The sequence below is a fragment of the Garra rufa genome, chromosome 16 (assembly GCF_049309525.1).
Source record: "Garra rufa chromosome 16, GarRuf1.0, whole genome shotgun sequence".
NCBI lineage: Eukaryota > Metazoa > Chordata > Actinopteri > Cypriniformes > Cyprinidae > Garra > Garra rufa.
The window spans coordinates 19,228,762-19,249,721 of record NC_133376.1 but is presented as its reverse complement, the minus strand read 5'-3'; the positions used below and the strand labels follow the sequence as shown (position 1 = coordinate 19,249,721).

Sequence of the window (20,960 nt, the reverse complement as noted above, 5' to 3'; positions counted from 1 at the left end):
GCAAAAGTTGATTTGTGACTCATTTTGATATTGTGAAATTTTATTAGAGTAAAATACCAAAACAATTATTTGTCAAATTCACAGAACATGCTATCAAATGATTGCACTTAGAACATATAACAATACAACATATATAGACAGCTTACGATACATATACACCTTGGTCACCAATCTGGCTTAGCCAGATTTGAGTTTTTAACTTGATTTGCTTTGACTCAGGTAATATTTGGCAGGATACACAAGCAGTTTTACTTTAGTTTCTGTTTAGGTTTTTTTGTTTTGTTTTATTGTTTTGTAAGAATAATTACATTTTTAAGAGAGTTCCATCCTTCTGTATGACAAAACAAATCAAAGAATAGGTATTACATATTGGAGATTCAGAAATTGACAATAAAGAATAACAAGTAAAACAAGACTTCAAGTACTGTTTCAATTACTGCTTTTTAGTGCACTGAGATTTTTTTTTCCAACTCTTACATTTCAAAGTGCATTAGTGATTTAAAGTGGTTAACTTTAAAGGTTTTGTATGGAGTTAGAGTTTGTCCAAATGGAATATATTGTAAAATTGAGTCTGTTCTCCTTTTTGGCAGGACCACATATAAAAAAATGGCAAATAGGTGGAGGTCAGAGGCTGAATGTTAGAGATCAGTGGTGTCTATGGAAGGGTTTTCAAAAGTAAGACCAGGACTGTCCCCACCTCTCCTCTTTTCTCGCTGGGCCAGGGCAGCACCCAGAGGCTCAATGTACGAAGAATTACTCCTTTCATCATCCTCCTCCTCCTCTTCCTCCTGAATTACCTGTCGCACAACAGAAAATGTAAGTTCTCAAAACATACTCAGCTAAAGAACTTCTGATTGAAGATGCACTTCTCTGGAAATGTGATTCAAAAACCTTTCAAACTTAGGAAGTTTTAGGGTTACAATTTTTTTTTTAAAGCGAAACCCGGGTATTAAGACTTGTATGGCTTAATATAATATAAATTATGTCTTTTACTGAAATATGTAGTGGAAAACCCAGTGAAAGATAGGGGGCACCATTATTTCGATGGTGTGAAATGGTTGCACTCAGTGAGCTACTGGCGCTACCTTTTGCTATTTTTACCGCAAGACAACTCGGAAAATAAAATACTGATACAATGCCACATTGTGCGACTTTTGGTTGCAATTTTTAGTCAAAGGGCAACAAGAGAAGCAATCTAAGTCTTCATTGCTTTTCCTAATGATAAGAAGAGGAGAAAAGAATGGGAAGATGCCTGTGGAAAGAGAGAAGAGAAGAGAAGAGAAGAGAAGAGAAGAGAAGAGAAGAGAAGAGAAGAGAAGAGAAGAGAAGAGAAGAGAAGAGAAGAGAAGAGAAGAGAAGAGAAGAGAAGAGAAGAGAAGAGAAGAGAAGAGAAGAGAACTTCCTGAAGACTAAAGGATTTTAGTCCTGACACCTTTAAGGGTTTTAGTAGACCACAGCTACTGAAAGAGCTTACAAACGGCAGTGATAAGAAATGCTAGATGCCATCCTTAAGCCTATGATTATATCCATCGCCACAAATAAGCTCTTTTAGCAGCTCATTGGTCATTGCATCAGTATTTTATTTTCCGAGATGTGTTGTGGTAAAATATCAACAGGTAGCACCAGTAGCTCAATGAGTGCAACAAATTTTACGTCATCAAAATAATGGCACCCCCCACCCCATAGTCCAAAATATGTATAAAACCATGTGGATTTTTTAAATAGTGTAAGTTTTTAATGGGTTTTCTACTACATATTTCAGTTAGAGACGTTTTATTAAGCCATACAAGTCATACAAATATTTTAGATCTGTCCCTAATCAAATAAGCAAATTAGTGACAATGTGAACGCCTTTGTGAATGCCTCAAATCATTTTGTCATACAAGCTTTTGAAATTTATGCAGCGTGAGTGCTGCTGTTATCAAAGCAAAAAAAGGTGACATGACAAATTCTGAGAAATTTCCAATACATGTTCATTATTTTGACTTTTACTAGTGGTCTCAGATTTGCTCCCCACTGTATATTATCTTCATTTTAATAATACATTTACCGTCATCCCCATAGTGTCTTTCTCTGCCATGTCCATATCAATGTTGTAGTCCAGGGAATTAAGGCTAAAACAGAACAGACACACAGCAAACACACATGATCAGAATCTCACAAAGCTTCTCTTCTGTATGAAGACATGAGGGACATTATGGGGAAAAGTTACCAGTAGAGACATTTTGGACCAGTTACGTAGCTTGAAATAAAATCAAAAACATGCTTCGTTTAGCATGTAGCATAGCTTAGTGTGATTCTGAGAAATATGGGGGTGCTAACATTACAACATCATGTAACTAAAACTACTGCTAGAGAAACTAATGATCTAATACCCACAGATCAGTAAAAACAGATGCTATCTTTCATAAAGAACCACAGTACTGTTCCTGGACAAATGGCATACTCTATCATCTTAAATGGATTTTGTAGATGCCAAGTTCATTGGCAGAATGTGGGCTTCCATGACAAGAGGCTTTCATGTTTTACAGTGAAGTCAGTTTTTGAATGTGCAAACAAGATATCATCTTGTTTAGATAATTTTAGAACAGATAATATCACATTTTACCTCTCACTGTCTACTCTAATTACATGAAATCACAAACTGCCTGAGAGACCAGACAATTATGATACATTATGTTACTAATAGGGCTGTTGATTTAGTGTTTGATCATTTAGTATGATTAATAATAATAAAAAAGAATTACATAAAGTGTCACATTACCTTTGATCTATACACTACAAATCAAAAGTTTGAAGAAATTAATATATTTATTCAAGAAGAATAAATTAAACTGATCAAAATGAGAGTAAATACATTATAATATCAAATAAAAGCTGTTCTTTTCTTTAAAAATCTTTAAAAAAGTGATCACAGTTTCCATACAAATATCAAAGGATTAGTTCACTTCCAAAATAAAAATTTCCTGATAATTTACTAACCCCCATGTCATCCAAGATTCAAGTTCACGTCTTTCTTTCTTCAGTCGATAAATAAATATTAAGGTTTTTGAGAAAACATTCCAGCCTTTTTCTCCATATAGTGGACTTCAATGGGACTCAACAGTTTGACAGTTTCAATGCCGCTTCAAAGGTGTCACAGTTCTGTCTGTCATTGGTTTCACCCATTGTCTTCCCCTGCCATTCTCTTGTCATTTGGTTTAGCCCTCGTCACCGTCATCTGTTACACCTGTCCTCGTAATTATTAGTCATCTGTGTCACCTGTGTTTAATCATCTAGTCACCCTTTAAAAGTCTGTTTGTATCTTCAGTTCATGTCGGTCTTTAACGTTGGATGTCGTGTGTGTAAGTGTTCCTGCCTGATCCTGCCTGTTCCTGCATTGTTCTTCTTGAAGTATTATATAAAATATATTGTTAATTGTTAATCTTGTCTCTCGTCTCGTCTCGTCCTGCACACAACCCTGACAGAAAGACCGACCCAAAACAGTTCACGGCGTCTTCCCCTGCGTTTCTTTTCCGTTTTTTGTATCAGTGTTTGTTTTAAATATATATATTTTTTTCCCCTTATGGATATCCCTGCCGTCCTCATCATCCTGCTGGAGCAGGGGAACCGCTCTCTCGAGGACCACATAAATGACTTTGTGTACCTCGCGCCGATGACGCATTACCCGGACAGCTGCCTGTGCACGTTCTTCCGTGCAGGACTTAACATCGGCACGAAAGCGCAGCTGTCCGGGGAGGGTCCTCGAGAGAGCCTCGCCGGTTACATCGAGTGGGTGCTGGTGTCCAGCAGAGCTTCGTTGACCGCGAAGGATGACACCAGCCCCACTCCAGACCCAGAACCCAGCCCAACATCACCCCGACAAGCGGAGTTGCAGCCCGAGCCCACCGACGATGGAGAGCCCGAGCCGAGAGCGACAGAGCCGGACCCATCGGACCAGGTGCGAGAGCCGACTGCAACATACGCGACGGTGGAGTATGACGTGGAGCAAGAGAGGGCAACAGAGAGCTCTGCCCACTGCACCACCGCTGGGGGTGAGCTTGAGGACCATTCTGGGGACCTCATTGACTTCTCATCTGAAATATCCGTCTGTCCTGACTTCCCTATCAGCCCGGAATTCCCACCCGCCCACCCTCTGTCATCCACACCCATGCCTGGGTGGCCGCCGCTGTCCCCTGACAGCCCCTCAGCTCATCCTCAGCCCAACACCTGTGCAGTGGGCTCGCCGCGGGGCTGCCAGCTTCCATCGGCGTCTCGGCTGGAGGATCCCTCAGCTCCGCCTCCAGCCTCCGAGTCCAGGACTCCGCCTCGGCCCTTCGACCCCGCGGTTCCACCACGGCTCTCGACGCCCTCCTCTCCACCGTCGCCCGTCGATCCACCAGCTCCACCGGGCTCCATCGTCTTTCCGGCTCCGCCCTGGTCTGTCGTCACCCCATCGTCTCCTCCGGACTCTGCTCCTCCGGCTGTGCCTCATCACGCCGTCCCTCCGGCTCCTAGGGACTCCTCCTTCCTGCAGGCACAGCCTCCATCCTCTGTCGCTCCGGCTCCGCCGCGGATCTCCGGAACTCCGCCTCCGCCTCGGCCGCCAGAGCCTATTCCACCTTGGCCCTCCGGATCCTCGGCGTCATCCCGGATCATCGGCTCTCCGTCTCCGCCTCGGGCTCCTCCGCCATCTGCTCCGCCTCTGTCGGTCGGCCCCATGGAGTCGGCACGCCTTCCTGCACCATGGCTCCTCCCTCCGTCGGCTCCACTGTGGGCCGTCATCATGGCTGTGGTCTGGGTCAGTTCTTCCTGCTCCAGGTCCCTCCTGTTTCCTCCCTGGCTCCTCCCACCTTCGTCGCCCCCCTGGACTCTGTTGACTTTGTTTGTTGTCCCCCTCCAGGGGTGCCGTCCTCCGCCAAAGCCTCCTCCCTCATGGACTCTGTTTTTCCGCCCCTCTCATTTTTTCCACGGCGCGAGGACGCGCCTTTCCGGAGGGGGGCGTGATGTCACAGTTCTGTCTGTCATTGGTTTCACCCATTGTCTTCCCCTGCCATTCTCTTGTCATTTGGTTTAGCCCTCGTCACCGTCATCTGTTACACCTGTCCTCGTAATTATTAGTCATCTGTGTCACCTGTGTTTAATCATCTAGTCACCCTTTAAAAGTCTGTTTGTATCTTCAGTTCATGTCGGTCTTTAACGTTGGATGTCGTGTGTGTAAGTGTTCCTGCCTGATCCTGCATTGTTCTTCTTGAAGTATTATATAAAATATATTGTTAATTGTTAATCTTGTCTCTCGTCTCGTCCTGCACACAACCCTGACAAAAGGGCTCTACAAGATCCCAACCAAGGAATAAGGGTCTTATCTAGCAAAAGAGTATACACTCTTTAACCACAAATGCTCATCTTGCACTAGCTCGACTTCACGCTTTACGCATTTACGTTGGAATGGTACCAGCCAAGTATTTACAAAGCGAACATGCAAAGAATGTCAAACACACTTAACAAAAAAAGATAAAACAACGATGTCAGACGATTTTGAATTTGGAGGAGAAAATGAGACCTTACCTTTTTGAATCGGAGTACAAAACCAGGAGTACCTTTCCAACGTGATTACATAATGCGTGAAGTCAAGGACACACGTTGCAGAGCTAGTGCAAGATGAGCATTTGTGGGTAATAAGTATATAATTTTTTTTTTGTTTTTTTTTTTGTAGAAAATGACTGATCGTTTCACTAGATAAGACCTTTATTCCTCGTCTGGGATCGTGTAGAGCTCTTTGAACCGGCATTGAAACTGCAATTTGAACCTTCAACCTGCTGATCCCCATTAAAGTCCACTATATGGAGAAAAATCCTGAAACGTTTTCCTTAAAAACCTCAGTTTCTTTTTGACTGAAGAAATAAAGACATGAACAAATAAACACTTCTTAAAAAACACTTCTTTCAAAAACTTGAGTTAAATGGGTTCCAAATTAACAGCCCTAGTAATTAAATAAATTGGGTAATTTAGCACAGTTTAAAAACAGAATGACAGTGACGATATAAAATGAGTCATGTTGGTTGGTGAGTCTGTAAAATCTTCATTAATGGACTGAGCAGTACAACAGTGTGAACATCTTTTTTCCATAGTGTTTATAGTGTCTTTAGTGTACTGTCACGGTACCTCTCTCTGTCTGCGCTGGAGCCATCTTCATCAAAGCCAAGGTCTGTGGCCGTGTCGATATTCATATTCAGCACTGGGTTTGCTCTGTGGGATACATATCAGACAATCTCACACATCAGTCTGCTGCTGAATCCCTGTTCAAAATTATATAACTGGCCAGCATTTAATGCAGCCTGTGATGTCTGTCTTACCCTTCTTTGGTGTATTTGTTGGTTCCAGGAACAACAGGACCAGTCTTCTGATTCTCTATGACCACTGTGGCTGCTGAATTCATGGCTTTGGCTGCCTTCAGTTTCCTCTTGTAGCTAAAGGGTAAAAAGAGACCAGCAACGTTAAGTTGTAGATAGGATGAAGAAACTTAGGAAGCACATCAAGAAGAGTTAGATACTGATAAGCTGTACAAAGAGCATCATGCAAACCAAATAGTAAGTGTTTCTTAAACATCATTGAAACTTGAATAGGACATTTGGTAAATCTTACTTTCTTCTGATGCACACGAGAGAGGTGGTTGTTACAACAAGAACGATCGCCAGAGCAGCCATCAAACCGATCATGATGAATACCTCTGTCTTGATGCCTGAAGTGTCAGTAGTAGTTGTGGACTTGTAGGAAAAATTAAAACGAAATTTTAAAAAGGCAAGCTTAACATGCTGAACAACAACTTCAGCCTTCACGATTCATTTTTGGAGTGGTGGGAGAGGGATTTTTTGATGTTGTTGTTGTTACTTACAATGCCAGTAAATCCAAGCTGAAGTAGTTGGTTTCCATATTCCATATAGACCTCCTCTGAATTCAGGATTGTGGTCACTTCCTCATAGTTCAGAGCCGTGCCATTTGGGAACACAAAATAGGCCTCCAAAATGGTTCTCTCTTCAGCTCTGCAAAGGACATAATGAATTCTGCTGTCACTGTATTATTATTGTTTGTTTTGTATTATTTAAATGCTATTATAGCATTTATGTATATATATTTCATTAGCATTTTTATATTTTAAGTTTTCATTTTACTTTTAGTAATTTTATGTGCTTTTGTAATATTTATTCGTTTCTTTTTCAATTTGAATGTATTTTTATTGCAGTTTTACAGTACTTTTTAAACTAAACATCTTTTATTTTAGTTAGATGCCAAGGCAACATTCCTGACTTTCATTTTGAAAGTCCTTTTTAAAATTTTCATCTAGTATTTATATATTTATTCCTTATCTAGTTGTCGAATAAACCTGGCATTATATATTACGAATATTGTTGACACTTTGAAAAGCTTTTATATATAGCTATATATATATATATATATATATATATATATATATATATATATATATATATATATATATATATATAGTCATGAACTCATGAAAATATTTTTATATAAGTTATATGAGTTTATCTTAAATTTTTATAAGTTATATGACATTCAACCTGATTTTTTAAGTCAGTTTAATATAGTTTAAGTTCAAATGACTTGTCTGACCAAGTTGATTATACTTAAAAATGTAGTTGCTTCCTTAAATTTTTAAGTTAAATAGATGGACATTTTTGCAGTGTATATAACATTTACGTTTTGCTGGTCTTTTGCCTAAATTAAATCTAGAATTTTCTGTAATTATGCCATATAAAGTAAATGTTTGTTTAATAACTGTAGCACTGACAAGACAGGACATCTACAGGGAGTTTTGAGTCTTTCTGAGTAAGAAAATAAAAACTGACTTGGATACATTAGTCTATGATGTACACGCCACCTGCTGGATTATACATATTATAACAGGAATTAAATGAAAAATCCAGGTTTACATAAATTTGGTGAGATTCAATTTAGTTTACTGTATGCATATACACTACCAAATCAAAACTTTTTGAACAGTAAGATTACTGTAAGATTAATGTTGTTGTTTTTTTTCAAATAAGTCTCTTCTGCTCACCAAGCCTGCATTTATTTTATCCAAAGTACAGCAGATACAGTACAATTCTGAACATTTTTACTATTTAAAATAACAGTTTTCTATTTGAATATATCTTAAAATGTCATTTATTCATGTAATTTCAAAGCTGAATTTATGTTTTTGGTGTATTTTTGATCAGATAAAACGTTTGACTGGTAGTGTATGTATGCATGGGGACGTGGATGTTTGAAGCTTACCGTTGAGCAACCGTCTCACTAAACACATTGAAGAATTCAACTGTTGCTTTTGTAGCACCAATCAGAATCCTGTAAAAAAATCACACATTAGTCCTTTAAAATAACACTTCTTCACACATGAGTAGATTCAAATCAACTTTAAAGTGCATCTCTTACGCTCTGATCTGAGGCAGATTTGCATTGACTTCAGACACGGATGCAAAAAATCTGAGACTGACTCTGTAGGAGCTGTCCACTGTGAGAAGCTGCAAAACAACACAATTTAAAAAAATGAGCAGAACAAACAAGACTGAATGAATTAATGATAAATTGTAGGGGTGAAAATGCCCTACCTCAACCACAGAGGTCGAATTGACATCCTTATTACCAGTGTTAAACGCTTTCACCTCCACCAGGAACTTTCCTCTTTTATTACTCTCCAATGCCTTCTGGGACCTTCAGCATAAACAGACAAATTATATAATGTTGTAAACTTGTCACATCTCACCATGGTTCATGGTTTACAAACAGGTTCGAATTTTTAATTTCTTACCGAATATATGCAGTGAACCTTCCCTCAGCATCTACCTGATCGTTAGAGTCAGCATAGAGAAACAAACCCTCTTCGGAAGTCCCTTCGCTGCTGACAAAGTCCACCTTGGTAACTTCAAATTCGGTTTTCTTGTTGTCTCCTGTGTCTCTGTCTGTGGCCTTAAAAGGATACAAAGAAACAAGCCTGTTGAAAATACTTTATGGAAGCTAAAACACATTATATTGTGACATTAAAAAATTATGTAACCGTGGATAAGTGCTTATTGCAGCACAAAAAGTGACATAAAAAGATCTCAAATGGTCAATATGTAACTATCACACTTACATAAACTCTTCCGACAGAAGTGCCCACCTCAACTTTTTCAATGACTACAACTAGAGAAACAGGAATAGGTTAAAACTTTTTGCATAAATAATATACATTTGCTTATTTGAAAATCATTTATTTATTTATTTAAAATTTTTTAGTTTACCATAGAAGTCCTGCAAGACAACAAACTCTGGGGCATTGTCATTGGTATCCAAAATATTAATAGTGACAACTCCTACAAGCAAGTAAACAACGTTTTATTTATATTTAATGCACTTTGTAAAGACCAAAATGATATGTTAAATTTAGAAATTGTGCACCTAAAAATAACAATTTATTCAGTTTTTAAGTAAGTTTAAAATCACTTAAACCTAGTCCGTGTCACATAAACGGTTGTGTTTGACTGTGACTGGAAATTAAATCCAAAATTGCACAAAAAAAAAAAAAAAATTGTAATTGGAAAGGACCATCCCATTTTGTAATGAAAAAGAACATTTTATGAATTGGAATATTTTTGAGATTAGCTATTCCTTTAACGACAGAACATACAATGAAAGGGGAAAAAAAGGCAGCGCAGGAAAGAAAGCACTTTTTAAAGGGCAATATGAAGTGACATGACGCACCTTCAGTACTGTTACTCCTCTTCTCAGTTAAAACATCCACCACCTTGGCATTCAAGAACACTTTATCACATTTCTCATAGTCAATATCATACAGAGTATTAGATATCACATCGCCGTTACGTTCAACTTTGAACCACTCTTCGGGACAGGGTCCTCTGATGCCATTGCACTGGCATTCAGTAGAATCAAGCTCATATTCTAAAAGGTGTTCAGTGTCCACATCTTCACCTTCGATTTTGCCCAGAGGCATTGTCAAGGTGCTATTCTCCTTTATGTTCAGGATCATGTTGGATGGGAATTTAGGCGGAGTGTCGTTAACATCAAGCACTACTACTTTCACTGTTGTCGTAGCCTTTTTCTGACCCAAGTCTGAGGCTTCCACCGTTAGGTCGTACGTCTTGTGGGGCCCTTCATAGTCCAGCTCAACAGCAGGATCCACTGTGATGCTGCCCCTGTAACCTTCACTGGTGGCCTCAGAAAATAATATGAAACTTCCAAAACCCCCATCAGTTATGCTGAAGAAGATACGGTTATTGAAGTCTGATTGGTCGGCATCGTGAGCCCGCACCGAGCCAACCAAAATGCCTATAAATGGGTGACAAAAAGTTGTCAGTTTTTTCAACATGTTCATATATGTTATTTCTTTAAAATAATTATACCGTTCTGGAAATTTACTAAACAATCATAATGAAATTTGTTCAGAAAAATCAAGTTACTTGCCTCCTTCACTTTCCTTTACAGTAAATTCGTAGGGAGCAGGATCAAGGTACTGTGGAGAATTGTCATTTTCATCCTGGGAAAACAGAAGCAAAAGAGTATGTTACTTAATTAAATAAATGACTTATAGTTGAAGTCAAAAGTTTACAACCACCTACATTTACATACATTTTACCAAAATAAGAGGGATTCTACAAAATGCATGTTATTTTTTATTTAGGATTGACCTCTGTGATATTTCACATAAAAGTTGTTAACATATTGTCCACAAGAGAAAATAATAGTTGAATTTATAAAAATGACACTTGATTCTTAATACTGTGTTGTTACCTGAATGATCCAAGTGTGTGTGTGTGTGTGTGTGTGTGTGTGTGTGTGTGTGTGTGTGTGTGTGTTTTGTTTTTTAATGATAGTTGTTCATGAGTCCCTTGTTTGTCCTGAACAGTTAAACTGCCTGCTGTTCTTCAGAAACATCCTTTAGGTCCCACAGATTCTTTGTTTTTGTTTTTTTAGCATTTTTGTGTATTTAAACCCTTTCCATCAATGCCTGTATGATTTTGACTGATGATGACTGTTACACTTTTTCAAACTGAAGACAACTGAGGGACTCACACACAACTATTACAGAAGGTTCAAATGCTCACTGGTACTCCAGAAGTAAAAGCAATGTATTAAGATCCAAGGAATGAAAACTTTTGAACAGAATGAAGATGTGTCCATCTTTCCTATTTTGCCTAAATATCATATTTTTCATTTATTACTGATCCTCAGAAGCTACAGAAGATACTTAGATGTTTCCCAGAAGACAAAATAAGTTCAATTTAAATTTCACTCCCTGGCTCTTAATGCAACGTGTTTCCTTCTAATGCATCAGTGAGCATTTGAACCTTCTGTTACAGTCGCATATGAGTCCATCAGTTGTCCTCAGTGTGAAAAGATGGATCTCAAATCAGACAGTCATTGTTGGAAAGGGTTGAAATACATGAAAATGCTGAAAAACTAAATTTGTGGGACCTGAAGGATTTTTTTGGAAGAACAGCAGGCAGTTTAACTGTTTAGGGCAAACAAGGGACTTGTGAACAACTATCACTAAACAAAACAAAACGAAATGAAACAAAACCAAGCTGTGGATCTTTCAGGTAACAACATAGTATTAAGAAGTGTATGTAAAGTTTTGAACAGGGTCATTTTTATAAATTTAACTATTATTTTCTCTTGTGGACTATATGTAAATGTCTTTTATGTGAAATATCTTATTCAGATCAGTATTAAATAAAAAAAATAACATGCATTTTGCATGATCCCTCTTATTTTGGTAAAATAATTTGCATTTTGCAAATTCTACAAATTTTTGACTTCAACTGTAAATACACTTCTAAATCTATTTTAATAAATACATATAAATGCTAAATATATGCAAATTTAAATAAATTTAAATGCATTCATATAATTGCGAAGACATCAATAAATGGTAAAATTAAGCATAACCACATTTGTTAGCTACCGCTACATCTCTAACTATAAATGTTGCATTCTCACCCCAATGTTGATGGTCACTTTGGCTGAGGAGGACTTGGATGGTGAGCCCATATCTGAAGCGATCACCGTCAGATCAATCCTGCCATCTAGGGCAAGGTCAATAGCCTCACGGTCCAATAGACCACTGTTTGTAAGCACACCAGTCTCTTGGTCTATCGTAAAGTTACTACTGAATGGGCTGTCTTCAATGCGATACTGGATTTGGCTGTTTGCCGTGTTTGGGTCGTCTCTGTCTGTAGCCTATCAAAAATTCAAAAACAACTTAAAGGTTTTCCTTTAAAGAAATGGAAACTTCCAGTACATTTATTCACTTGGCAGACACTTTTATTCACAGTAATTTTAAGGAATACATTTTTTTACTGTGTTCCCTGACAATCAAGTCCATGACTTTGGTATTGCTAGTGCCATGCAATCAATCACCATTACATCTATAAAGTTACCTGAATTCTAAGCTCTAATTTTTGGTTCTCTTGTACATAGGCCTCATAAAGGTCTCTGTTCATCTCTGGCGTCTGATCATTAATATCCAGAATGTTGATCATCACAACAGTGGTACCAATCTTGCCGTCTGTATCTATGGCCTGCAGGGTGGGTGAGTAGGAATTGGTGCCTTCCCTGTCAAGACTCTTTCCATCTTTTACAAAGATAGTTCCATTATCTTGATAAACATCAAATAAAATCCGCCTGGTGTAAATTTAAGAAAAGAAACAAAACCACATCTTAAGTCTCTTTTTATGGCAAACATGCAGTGACTAAGTAAAATTGTCCAAACCAAATGATAGTAGACTGAATATTCAACATACATGCTTTCCGGCATCAATTTGTAAGTGAGTTTTCCAGCATCCAAGGCATCTTCATCTGTTGCCTGTCAAACCAGAACATTAGTTAGTGTCCGATCAATCCATTTTAGTCACTATAAAAAGGAAACTTACTGTAATCGTGCCCAGAACTGTTCTGTCATCACAGTGTTCATCGACAGAAAAGTCATAAGCCTCCTCCTCAAACTTAGGAAAGTTGTCATTTGTGTCTTTGATGTTAATAGTGACAGAGACCGTAGAAGTAAAGGCTCCAGTGGGATCTTTGGCAATAATCTGGGGAGATATAATGGAGTATTAAAAGTGCATTTAATTATATTGAAAACAGGTTTAAAATACATTTCCTAATGCTGCTCTTTGATTGTTGTATATATTACAATATGCTACTTGTATAAAAGTAATTGTTGATTTATGCCTGGCCCTTAAACACCACCCAGTTTAATATTTAGGCATTGGCCGAACTACTCGACCGGTTATCCAGTGTGGTGAGACCCTCATATACAAACCTGAACAGACATTACTGTCTTCTTCTCATAATCAACAGCAGATGGATCTTTTATTGTCAATTGTACAGAACTTTCTCCCTGTCCAGAGCTTGGACTGACAGCAAACGCTTCCATATCAGGTCCCTCAAGACTGAGATCGAACCTGCTGTTTTGCCCCTGGATCATAGATAGGTTAATCATCAACACATGAGGAAAAAAAAAATCATAATCGAAAAAAGAAAAAAGAAAAAGAAAACATTCAAATGTTTTATCTACAGACCTGGTCTGGATCTTTGACTTTTATATTCAGTTCATTTACTGACAGTCCTGCAGATGAATGCTCTTCAACTTCACCAACGAAGGTGTTTTTCTCTGTGCAGGTTTCATCTTTACACTCATAAAATGTTGGGCCATTGTCATTCAAATCGTCAATAGATATCTGTAGATCTAATATTGTGCTTGCAATAACTCCATTCACATTAGGAATTGTTTCACTTGCCTGAAGTACAGGAAGAAAAATAAAAAAAAATAAAAAAAATAAAATACAAATCAAACACTGTTCATCAAAATCATAGATTATAATAGGTACTACATAGCTTAGTAGTATACAGTGGCACTGGTTTGTTGCCAAATATCGTTGCAATTAAACTTCATTAAATCTGAAACCATAACAAGATACACCTAAATTTAGTAATCAGTAAACTCACCTTAATGTCCAATTTTACAACAGCATTTATATCTAGTAATTCCTCACGGTCAAATTTTGTTTTGATAGATACGTCACCAGTATTTTCATCAATTTGGAACAGGTCTGGTGCATTAGTTTCTGTGCAACAGGACAAAATAATAGAAATAAAGTAAAAAAGCTGTTTTATTGGGTTTTATTTTATACGGGTGGTCTCTTCATGGTGGCTGCCACATTAACATCACACAACCAGCTGATTACTATATCTTAATCACTGGTGACAGAGAAAATAGTGTGAGACATTTGAGATTTTAGAGACTGTAATTTATGTTTGCAAATGTAATTAAAAACAAACAAACAAAAAAACGTCACATTGCAAATGAAAATGAATGAAATTAAAATTTCCAGTTGACTCACTTTCAATACTGTAGAGGATCACGTCATTGACCCCAGTGTCTGGATCTCTGGCTCTCACATTAAAGACTGATGTACCCTGAGATGGAGTGTGCAGAGAGTTTTAAAGGTGAGAGGTCATTATATATGTATGTGTGTGTGTACTTTTTTGGTTCTCAACTGTTTTTGCTGTAGGAACATTGTGACTCACAGAAGAAGGAAAAAAAGGAAAAAAAAAATACACCCCTTACCACTTCTGAATTCTCCTCAACAGTAACAAGGTTAGGTAAATTCAGAAACTGTGGGTCTTGATCTGGTATATCATTGACCGTAATGAATGCAGTTACTGTTGATGATTGAACCACATGTACACCAAACAGTTCCCCACCACCATCCTGGTGAGACAAATGAACACTTAGCAAATTACACATTAAACAGCTTTGATAAATATTTGACACTTTTTGAAATTTCTTTTTGCTTAGGCACATTGACATTCTGGTAATATTTTTTTCCAAGCACATTTTACTAATTCCAAACCAAATCAATCTTAATAACTACTAATTATTTTGTACTTAATAATTTATAAGTGATATATAATTATCCATTCAGGTTGCTAGTGAAAAACTCTGTATATTCAGGTGTGTGTAATTATTATGCACATTTTCTTTTATATTTCAGATATGATGAGCCAAAAAAGTCTGGAAAAGTTCTGCAAAATGGTTGCACTGGAGACTAAATGGTTCCTAATGGTTTCACACCTAATTATTCACCTTAATTATTTTGTGGTTAACGTGTGTCTTATCTTCTCCACCTGTTTTGTCTCACTGTGGTGACCCACTGAGCATTTGACTGTCCAGTGTCCAATGCCTCAAGTTTGCAAATTTTAGTATTGCATTAGTACTGCATCCTTCTCATGAGCAGGCGGAGTAATATCATGCATTGCCTGAAATTAGTTCCCAGCTAGGTTAGCGTTTGCACATGTGCTGCGTGATATTACTGCGCCTGCTTCAGCCATGTTACGGCAGCAAACTTCCTTGAGTATTACGCCAGAATGGGAGTGTAGTTCCTAATCTTATCGGCCTAGAAAATTGCAGCTTTACATTTCACGCCGGTATTAGTACACGATATAACTACAGAAGAGTCAAGTTTTAAATAGGACAAATATCGAAACTCGTTGGTCATTTTTGAACGCGATGCTATTGGTCTAATAGGATTCAATGATCTATGCTAAGCTATGCTAAAAGTGATATCACCAGAGCAGGAAAATGGCTGAATGGATTTCAAAACGTAAAACTCAACTTATTAACTCAGGGGGAGATGGAGAATGAGCCTATTTCCAAAAAAGTGAAGTCTTCCTTTAAATCTCTTTCTTGGCTCATTTTATCTGAAAAAGTTACATGCCTAATAACCTGAGTTTTTCATTTCCAGCCTTCATGGACAATTATATATCACTTATAAATGATTAAATATAAAATTGATAATAGTTATTAAGATTGATGTGATTTGGAATTGGTCAAATGCGCTTGGGAAAAAATATCAAGGTGCCTAATAATTATGCACACAGTGTAATTAAATACTGCAATGTTTTCCCTCATTCAAAAAACAGATGAATATGATTACTTCATAAATAAATACTTACAGATGCACTGACTGTTATTTGATAGAAAGGACTTTTGTCAGTAAAGTTCAAAGTGCCCTGCAGGACAACAATCCCAGAAGTCGGCGAGATTTCAAATAGGCTAGCCCCTTCATTTGGTACCACCTAAGACAAACATACTGTGTTATGAATACAATTAAAGTCAGATGTGAGGGTGAAAATGCAATTTATGACATGAAGGGAACTTACTTTATCAATTTTGTAGGACACAATACCAGATGAGCTCTCATCACTATCTGTGGCACTTGCTCTGAACAGTGTACTACCCACAGCTGTGTTCTGTATGAAGGAAAAGAAGAAAAAAAAACATATAAATGAGAAGAAGCTACCCTGAAAAAAATAAACAAATGCACATTGTCACTTCTTGAAGCTCTCTCTGTGTTAAACTGCTCAGACTGAGAGTAAAATTAAATTGGAGCAGATTAAAGACAGAATTAACCCAGCACACATTCACACAGGATCAACACCATCACAGCTTGTAGATCTTACAGTTTTTCTCAATTGCTAAAACACTATAACCAGTCTTTTGAACTAAAATTTCAAAACTATAACGCCATTTTTGAAAAAGCACACCCATTTCCCTAAACAATAAACACTATTCCCTGCTTTGACACATGAGTTATATTTGGTGAACTGTTACTGCAAAACTCTACACACAAATCCCTACATTTCTCAGTGCTTACACCATGTGGTCATTTAGAAAGCACAAGCATTCAACATTGTTCACTCAATCTGTGAAGTTTGAGCTCAATTAGCACACAATTATCCAAGTGGAAACACTAGGAGTCAAAATTTAGCACACCCAAATCAGAACCTAAAAGAAGCCAAAGTCAGCTTACAGTTTTTCTCAGTCACTTTGGTGCATTTCTCAGATCAGAAATGAAATTGTCAAAACTACTTGTTCAACATCCACATCATCTAGTCTCTTGTGCACATCATAAAAAGCTTCTCATTCTTCTGATCAAGTTGTGATTGCTTTGGTACATTCATACAACTGATTAGATAAATTTGCCATGAATTTATTCAAGTGAATCTTGACTTTCACTAATGAAGATAATGTATATCAACCAATGATAAAGCAGTTCTCTGAAATAGCTCAAAGGTACATCTCTTGAACCTTCAATTGGAAAGCATACTGTATATAGACAGAGGACAACGCAGGAGTTACAAAATCTGACAGTAGACTTTCTAATTTTTATTTTTACCTTTGTGCCCATATTTATTTTTCTTTGCTGTTTCACAATGACACTGTAATGCATTTTTATTTTTTTTCTCATACCACTAGTACAGTACAAGTGTAACTGTGAATCATATCCAGTCTTTTTCAATCAGTATCCCACATACAGTAATGTGTAATTTTGAAGAGGAAGAGTAGGAGGTGAAAGAGGAAGAGGAGGAGAAGAAGGAGGACGATGACGACAACGTGGAAGAGACAGAGGAAGAGCAAGGACAAGAAGACAAGCAGTCTCCTATATTTTAGTTGATGAGTGCCAGGGTTGGATCAGGCATGCAAGAGGATTTGACCCCTGCTGCCTGGCCAGGGCTAATTTAGCCTGTGATGCTGAAGAGGTTCTTTGGCCTGTCCCAGACCAAAGACAGGATTCTGGGCAGAAAAATTATATTTTGTTGTTGTTTGCTGTTTTGTACTGTACTCTACAGTACATTAAATTAAGGAATAAAACACTTGCAAAGGCATAGATTTGTTGTTTTCATCATGTGAAAAGTTTTTTATTTGGATTGTTTTGGTTGTATTGTTTTGAATTTATCTCATCAGTGTGTAAAACTGTGTTGTAGTGTGTGTGTTTTTGAGGATTTGTGTGTCATGTCTGAGAGCAAAGTTTGGTTTTTCAGCAAGATTGTGTTGTTTTGAGTGGAGAGCTTCATTTTGACCTCAATATAAGAAGTTTGGGGAATTGAGTTAGGAGTTGTGGATTTGTGTTTAGAGTTTCGCAAATAAGAGGCATAATTTCAAGAAATGTGTTTAAGCAATTGAGAAAAACTGTAATGCCTCTTAAATGATTAGTTTAAAGTATGATTTTGTGGTGGCTGTGCTTTAAAATGAAATGATAAAAATCTTAATTCAAATAAAAGGATGAAAACATTCATTAAAAATTTTGAAAAGTAATCATATGTAATCAGCTGCGTTACTTTACTAAAGTAACTGAAATATTTACACTACTTATGACATTTTCAATAGGGTAACTTGTAATCTGCAACCTATTACATTTACAAAGTAACCTAACACTAATGATAGCCCACTTTTTTTTTTTTTTTCATTTTTAGTAGCTATCTTCTTTTACTTCTCAGTAGTAGAAGAACCTTTTTTTGCCTAGATTTTTCCATAAAGAACCTTTAACATCTGAAGAACCTTTCCGTTTTTACAAAAGGTTCTTTGTGTAAAATAATGTTCTTCAGATTATAAAAAGGTAAGAAAGCGACTTGTTCTTTAAAGAACCTTTGATTGGATGGTTCTTTGTGGAACCAAAAATGGTTCTTCTAGAACCCTTTAAAATGCCTTTTTGCAGTACAGTACATGTTTCGGCCAGCAGATAGGGCTATTATCATTCAAAATGTTTCAGCAGATTAGGTAATAATAGAACAGAAATTGCCTCTATGCTAATAATTGTGCAGAGTTTACAACGTGACCTTGTAAAGTTAGTCAGTAGTTTTGGAATATATTCATTCATAACATTTTTACTTCTTTGAAAAATGTTGAACTCTAGCAAAGGCCCTGTTCTGAAAGACAGGAGGTAAGTAGATGACAAAAGTATCAGGTTTAGGTGAATTATTCATTCAGTGTAACAACTGTAAGGTGTTGAGAAGTTACAGCATCCGTATTTACATCCATACACCAAAGGATAACAGAATGACTCACCTCTAGAATCTCTACATTGTAGGGCAATCCTTGGAATACTGGTGCATTATCATTAGCATCTGAAACAGCAATATATATGGTTTTTGACACCTAAAAGGGCAGAAAGACATGTTAGGACTCAGGAAAGTTAGTTTTCCTTAGCATCGTAATACTTCCAGTAGATCCAACTTACATCCGCATAAACGCCATCATTCACCACAACGTCTATGTCCAAGAGGGATTTTGTCTGAAAAAAGAAAACACATAAACAACTGTTCATTCATCTCAATTCACTAATAGAGGGCAAACTATTAAAATCCTAACAAAAATACCTCTCTGTCCAGCCTACTCTTGATTTTGACTTCACCAGTCGCACTGTTGACCTCAAAATGGCTAGAGTCTGTCCCAGCGATCTTGTATGTTAGAGTGTCATTGTCTGGATCAGATGCATCAATTTGAAACGCAAATTCACCTGCCAGGAAATCACATAATTAGGGAAATGTTACATTCATGCATAGAGAAATGCGAAATGGGATTGAGTTGAGACTGAAATTTGGGCTGATGTACAGACCTACTAGAAGATCTTCCATCACTTGTTTCACAGCCATGTTAATCACAGGGACAGAATTACAGTAGGCTGCAGAAAACACAAACATTATCAAGCATGTGAGTTTTAAGAAAGCAATTCCAAGACAAAAAGAGAGAAAGAAAAGAAAAATAGAAAACACATCTGTGAATTTTTCACTGTAAATGACAGTAAAACGTAATTACATTGGCTTCTGTCCATTTAAGATTATCATTATTGGATTTGGACTTTGAGTTAGTACAGTGTAACAAGCCATAACTCTTTAATAGATGACATGGACACTGAATAATTCTCAGATACTCACAGGATGCTAAAAAAGCAAAAAAGAGAAGTAAAGGTTTCCCCATCTTCCCCATGTTTGTCTGTAAGGCTGTAATATCGAAGAAATAGAAGACAAAATAACCATTAAATGCAAAATTTCCACCTTTAAAAAAAAAGACCAATCCAATGCTGCAATTTAAAACAATACTTAATAGTAGCAAATCAGTCTGCACTGTAAAAATGCTGGGTTAAAAACAACAAAGAGGTTGGTGAAATATGGACAAACCCAGCGGTGGGCATTCTGGGAAGTTTTATTTAATGAACCCAAAATAGATCAAACATTAATTAATATCCTTTTTTTAAATTGCTTTTTTTTTTAAGTTCTTCTTTTGATTATTGCTGATGCCTCTTGTAATTGTCTGATTTTTAATTTACAAACTATTTTGGGTTCAATTAAGCTAGCCATATAGTAATTTTCAAACAATAGAGATAAATACCCATAAGGTTGGGCTAAACATTTAATCAAAACAACCCACTTGCTGGGTTTTGTCCATATTTCACACAGCTTTGAGCTGTTTTTAACAAAACATTTATTTTTAATGTGCCGTATTTCATTTTTTCATAACTGCTTACATTTCAAGCCCTGGAATGGTTGAACATCATCACGCATAACTAAGTAAAATCACTGCTTATATCTTTTTAATATCTCAAATATTTCTCTTAGACATCAGTGAGATTAAATTGAGATTGCTTAGATTTGTCTAGATTCCACAGTCTACAATCAAAATTTACAAACCCATTATTCACAAAGGAATAATTTCTAAAAAGTAAAGCTTAATCTAGTTATAGCCTCTTGATCTACATTTAGTAGCTGGATGTAAATAGACAAAAGTCAAAAATGATATAAGGCTGATGAAGACTTACCGAGCCCAGTCTGCTCTTAGTGGTATTCCAAAAAGTGGCGTACTTCAAATAAGGGAACAGTATATAATATAAGAGACCTTTGGCTAGTGCATCACTGGCTATTATTGTCCATCAGTTGTAAATGTTAATCATTAACACCGTTGTGGAGAAAAGACTGCGTGCTTAATACAGTCTTCTTCTCACCCTGTAGACAGATGACAAAGCTGCTTAGTGGCACCACAGAATCAGATGCTAAAACAGTGTTCAGAGAATGGTTTAGCAGAACAACAAGTGTGGGTAGGCAAACAAATGTCACAACAG

General features: G+C 37.1%; 1 protein-coding gene across 1 annotated transcript; it reads right to left on the bottom strand.

The window, feature by feature from the left end:
- Positions 1–19: 19 nt before the first annotated feature.
- On the bottom strand, positions 20–20,741 carry cdhr2 (cadherin related family member 2). The gene is made up of 31 exons (XM_073820381.1): positions 20,661–20,741; positions 19,780–19,845; positions 19,461–19,526; positions 19,222–19,361; positions 19,083–19,136; positions 18,911–19,000; positions 16,225–16,314; positions 16,018–16,140; positions 14,630–14,773; positions 14,403–14,478; positions 14,008–14,126; positions 13,581–13,799; positions 13,322–13,477; positions 12,933–13,091; positions 12,804–12,865; positions 12,441–12,684; positions 12,001–12,240; positions 10,465–10,537; positions 9,745–10,329; positions 9,285–9,356; positions 9,137–9,186; positions 8,813–8,970; positions 8,613–8,715; positions 8,437–8,525; positions 8,281–8,349; positions 6,875–7,022; positions 6,625–6,746; positions 6,336–6,449; positions 6,145–6,228; positions 2,051–2,114; positions 20–797 (listed from the first exon to the last, which is right to left on the bottom strand). The coding sequence occupies exons 2-31, from the start codon at positions 19,829–19,831 to the stop codon at positions 639–641; spliced, it is 3,924 nt and encodes a 1,307-aa protein (XP_073676482.1). The 5' UTR covers positions 19,832–19,845; positions 20,661–20,741; the 3' UTR covers positions 20–638.
- Between the last annotated feature and the right edge of the window lie 219 nt (positions 20,742–20,960).

What these genes read in the sequence shown, in the direction of transcription:
- cdhr2 (XM_073820381.1), bottom strand. Translation starts at nt 19,831, where the DNA reads ATGGGGAAGATGGGGAAACCTTTACTTCTCTTTTTTGCTTTTTTAGCA. An exon ending in GATGGAAGATCTTCTAGTAG is followed by an intron (nt 19,362 to 19,460) that starts GTCTGTACATCA and finishes ATTTCCTGGCAG; the next exon opens with GTGAATTTGCGTTTCAAATT. An exon ending in CTTCTGTCGGAAGAGTTTAT is followed by an intron (nt 8,971 to 9,136) that starts GTAAGTGTGATA and finishes TATCCTTTTAAG; the next exon opens with GCCACAGACAGAGACACAGG.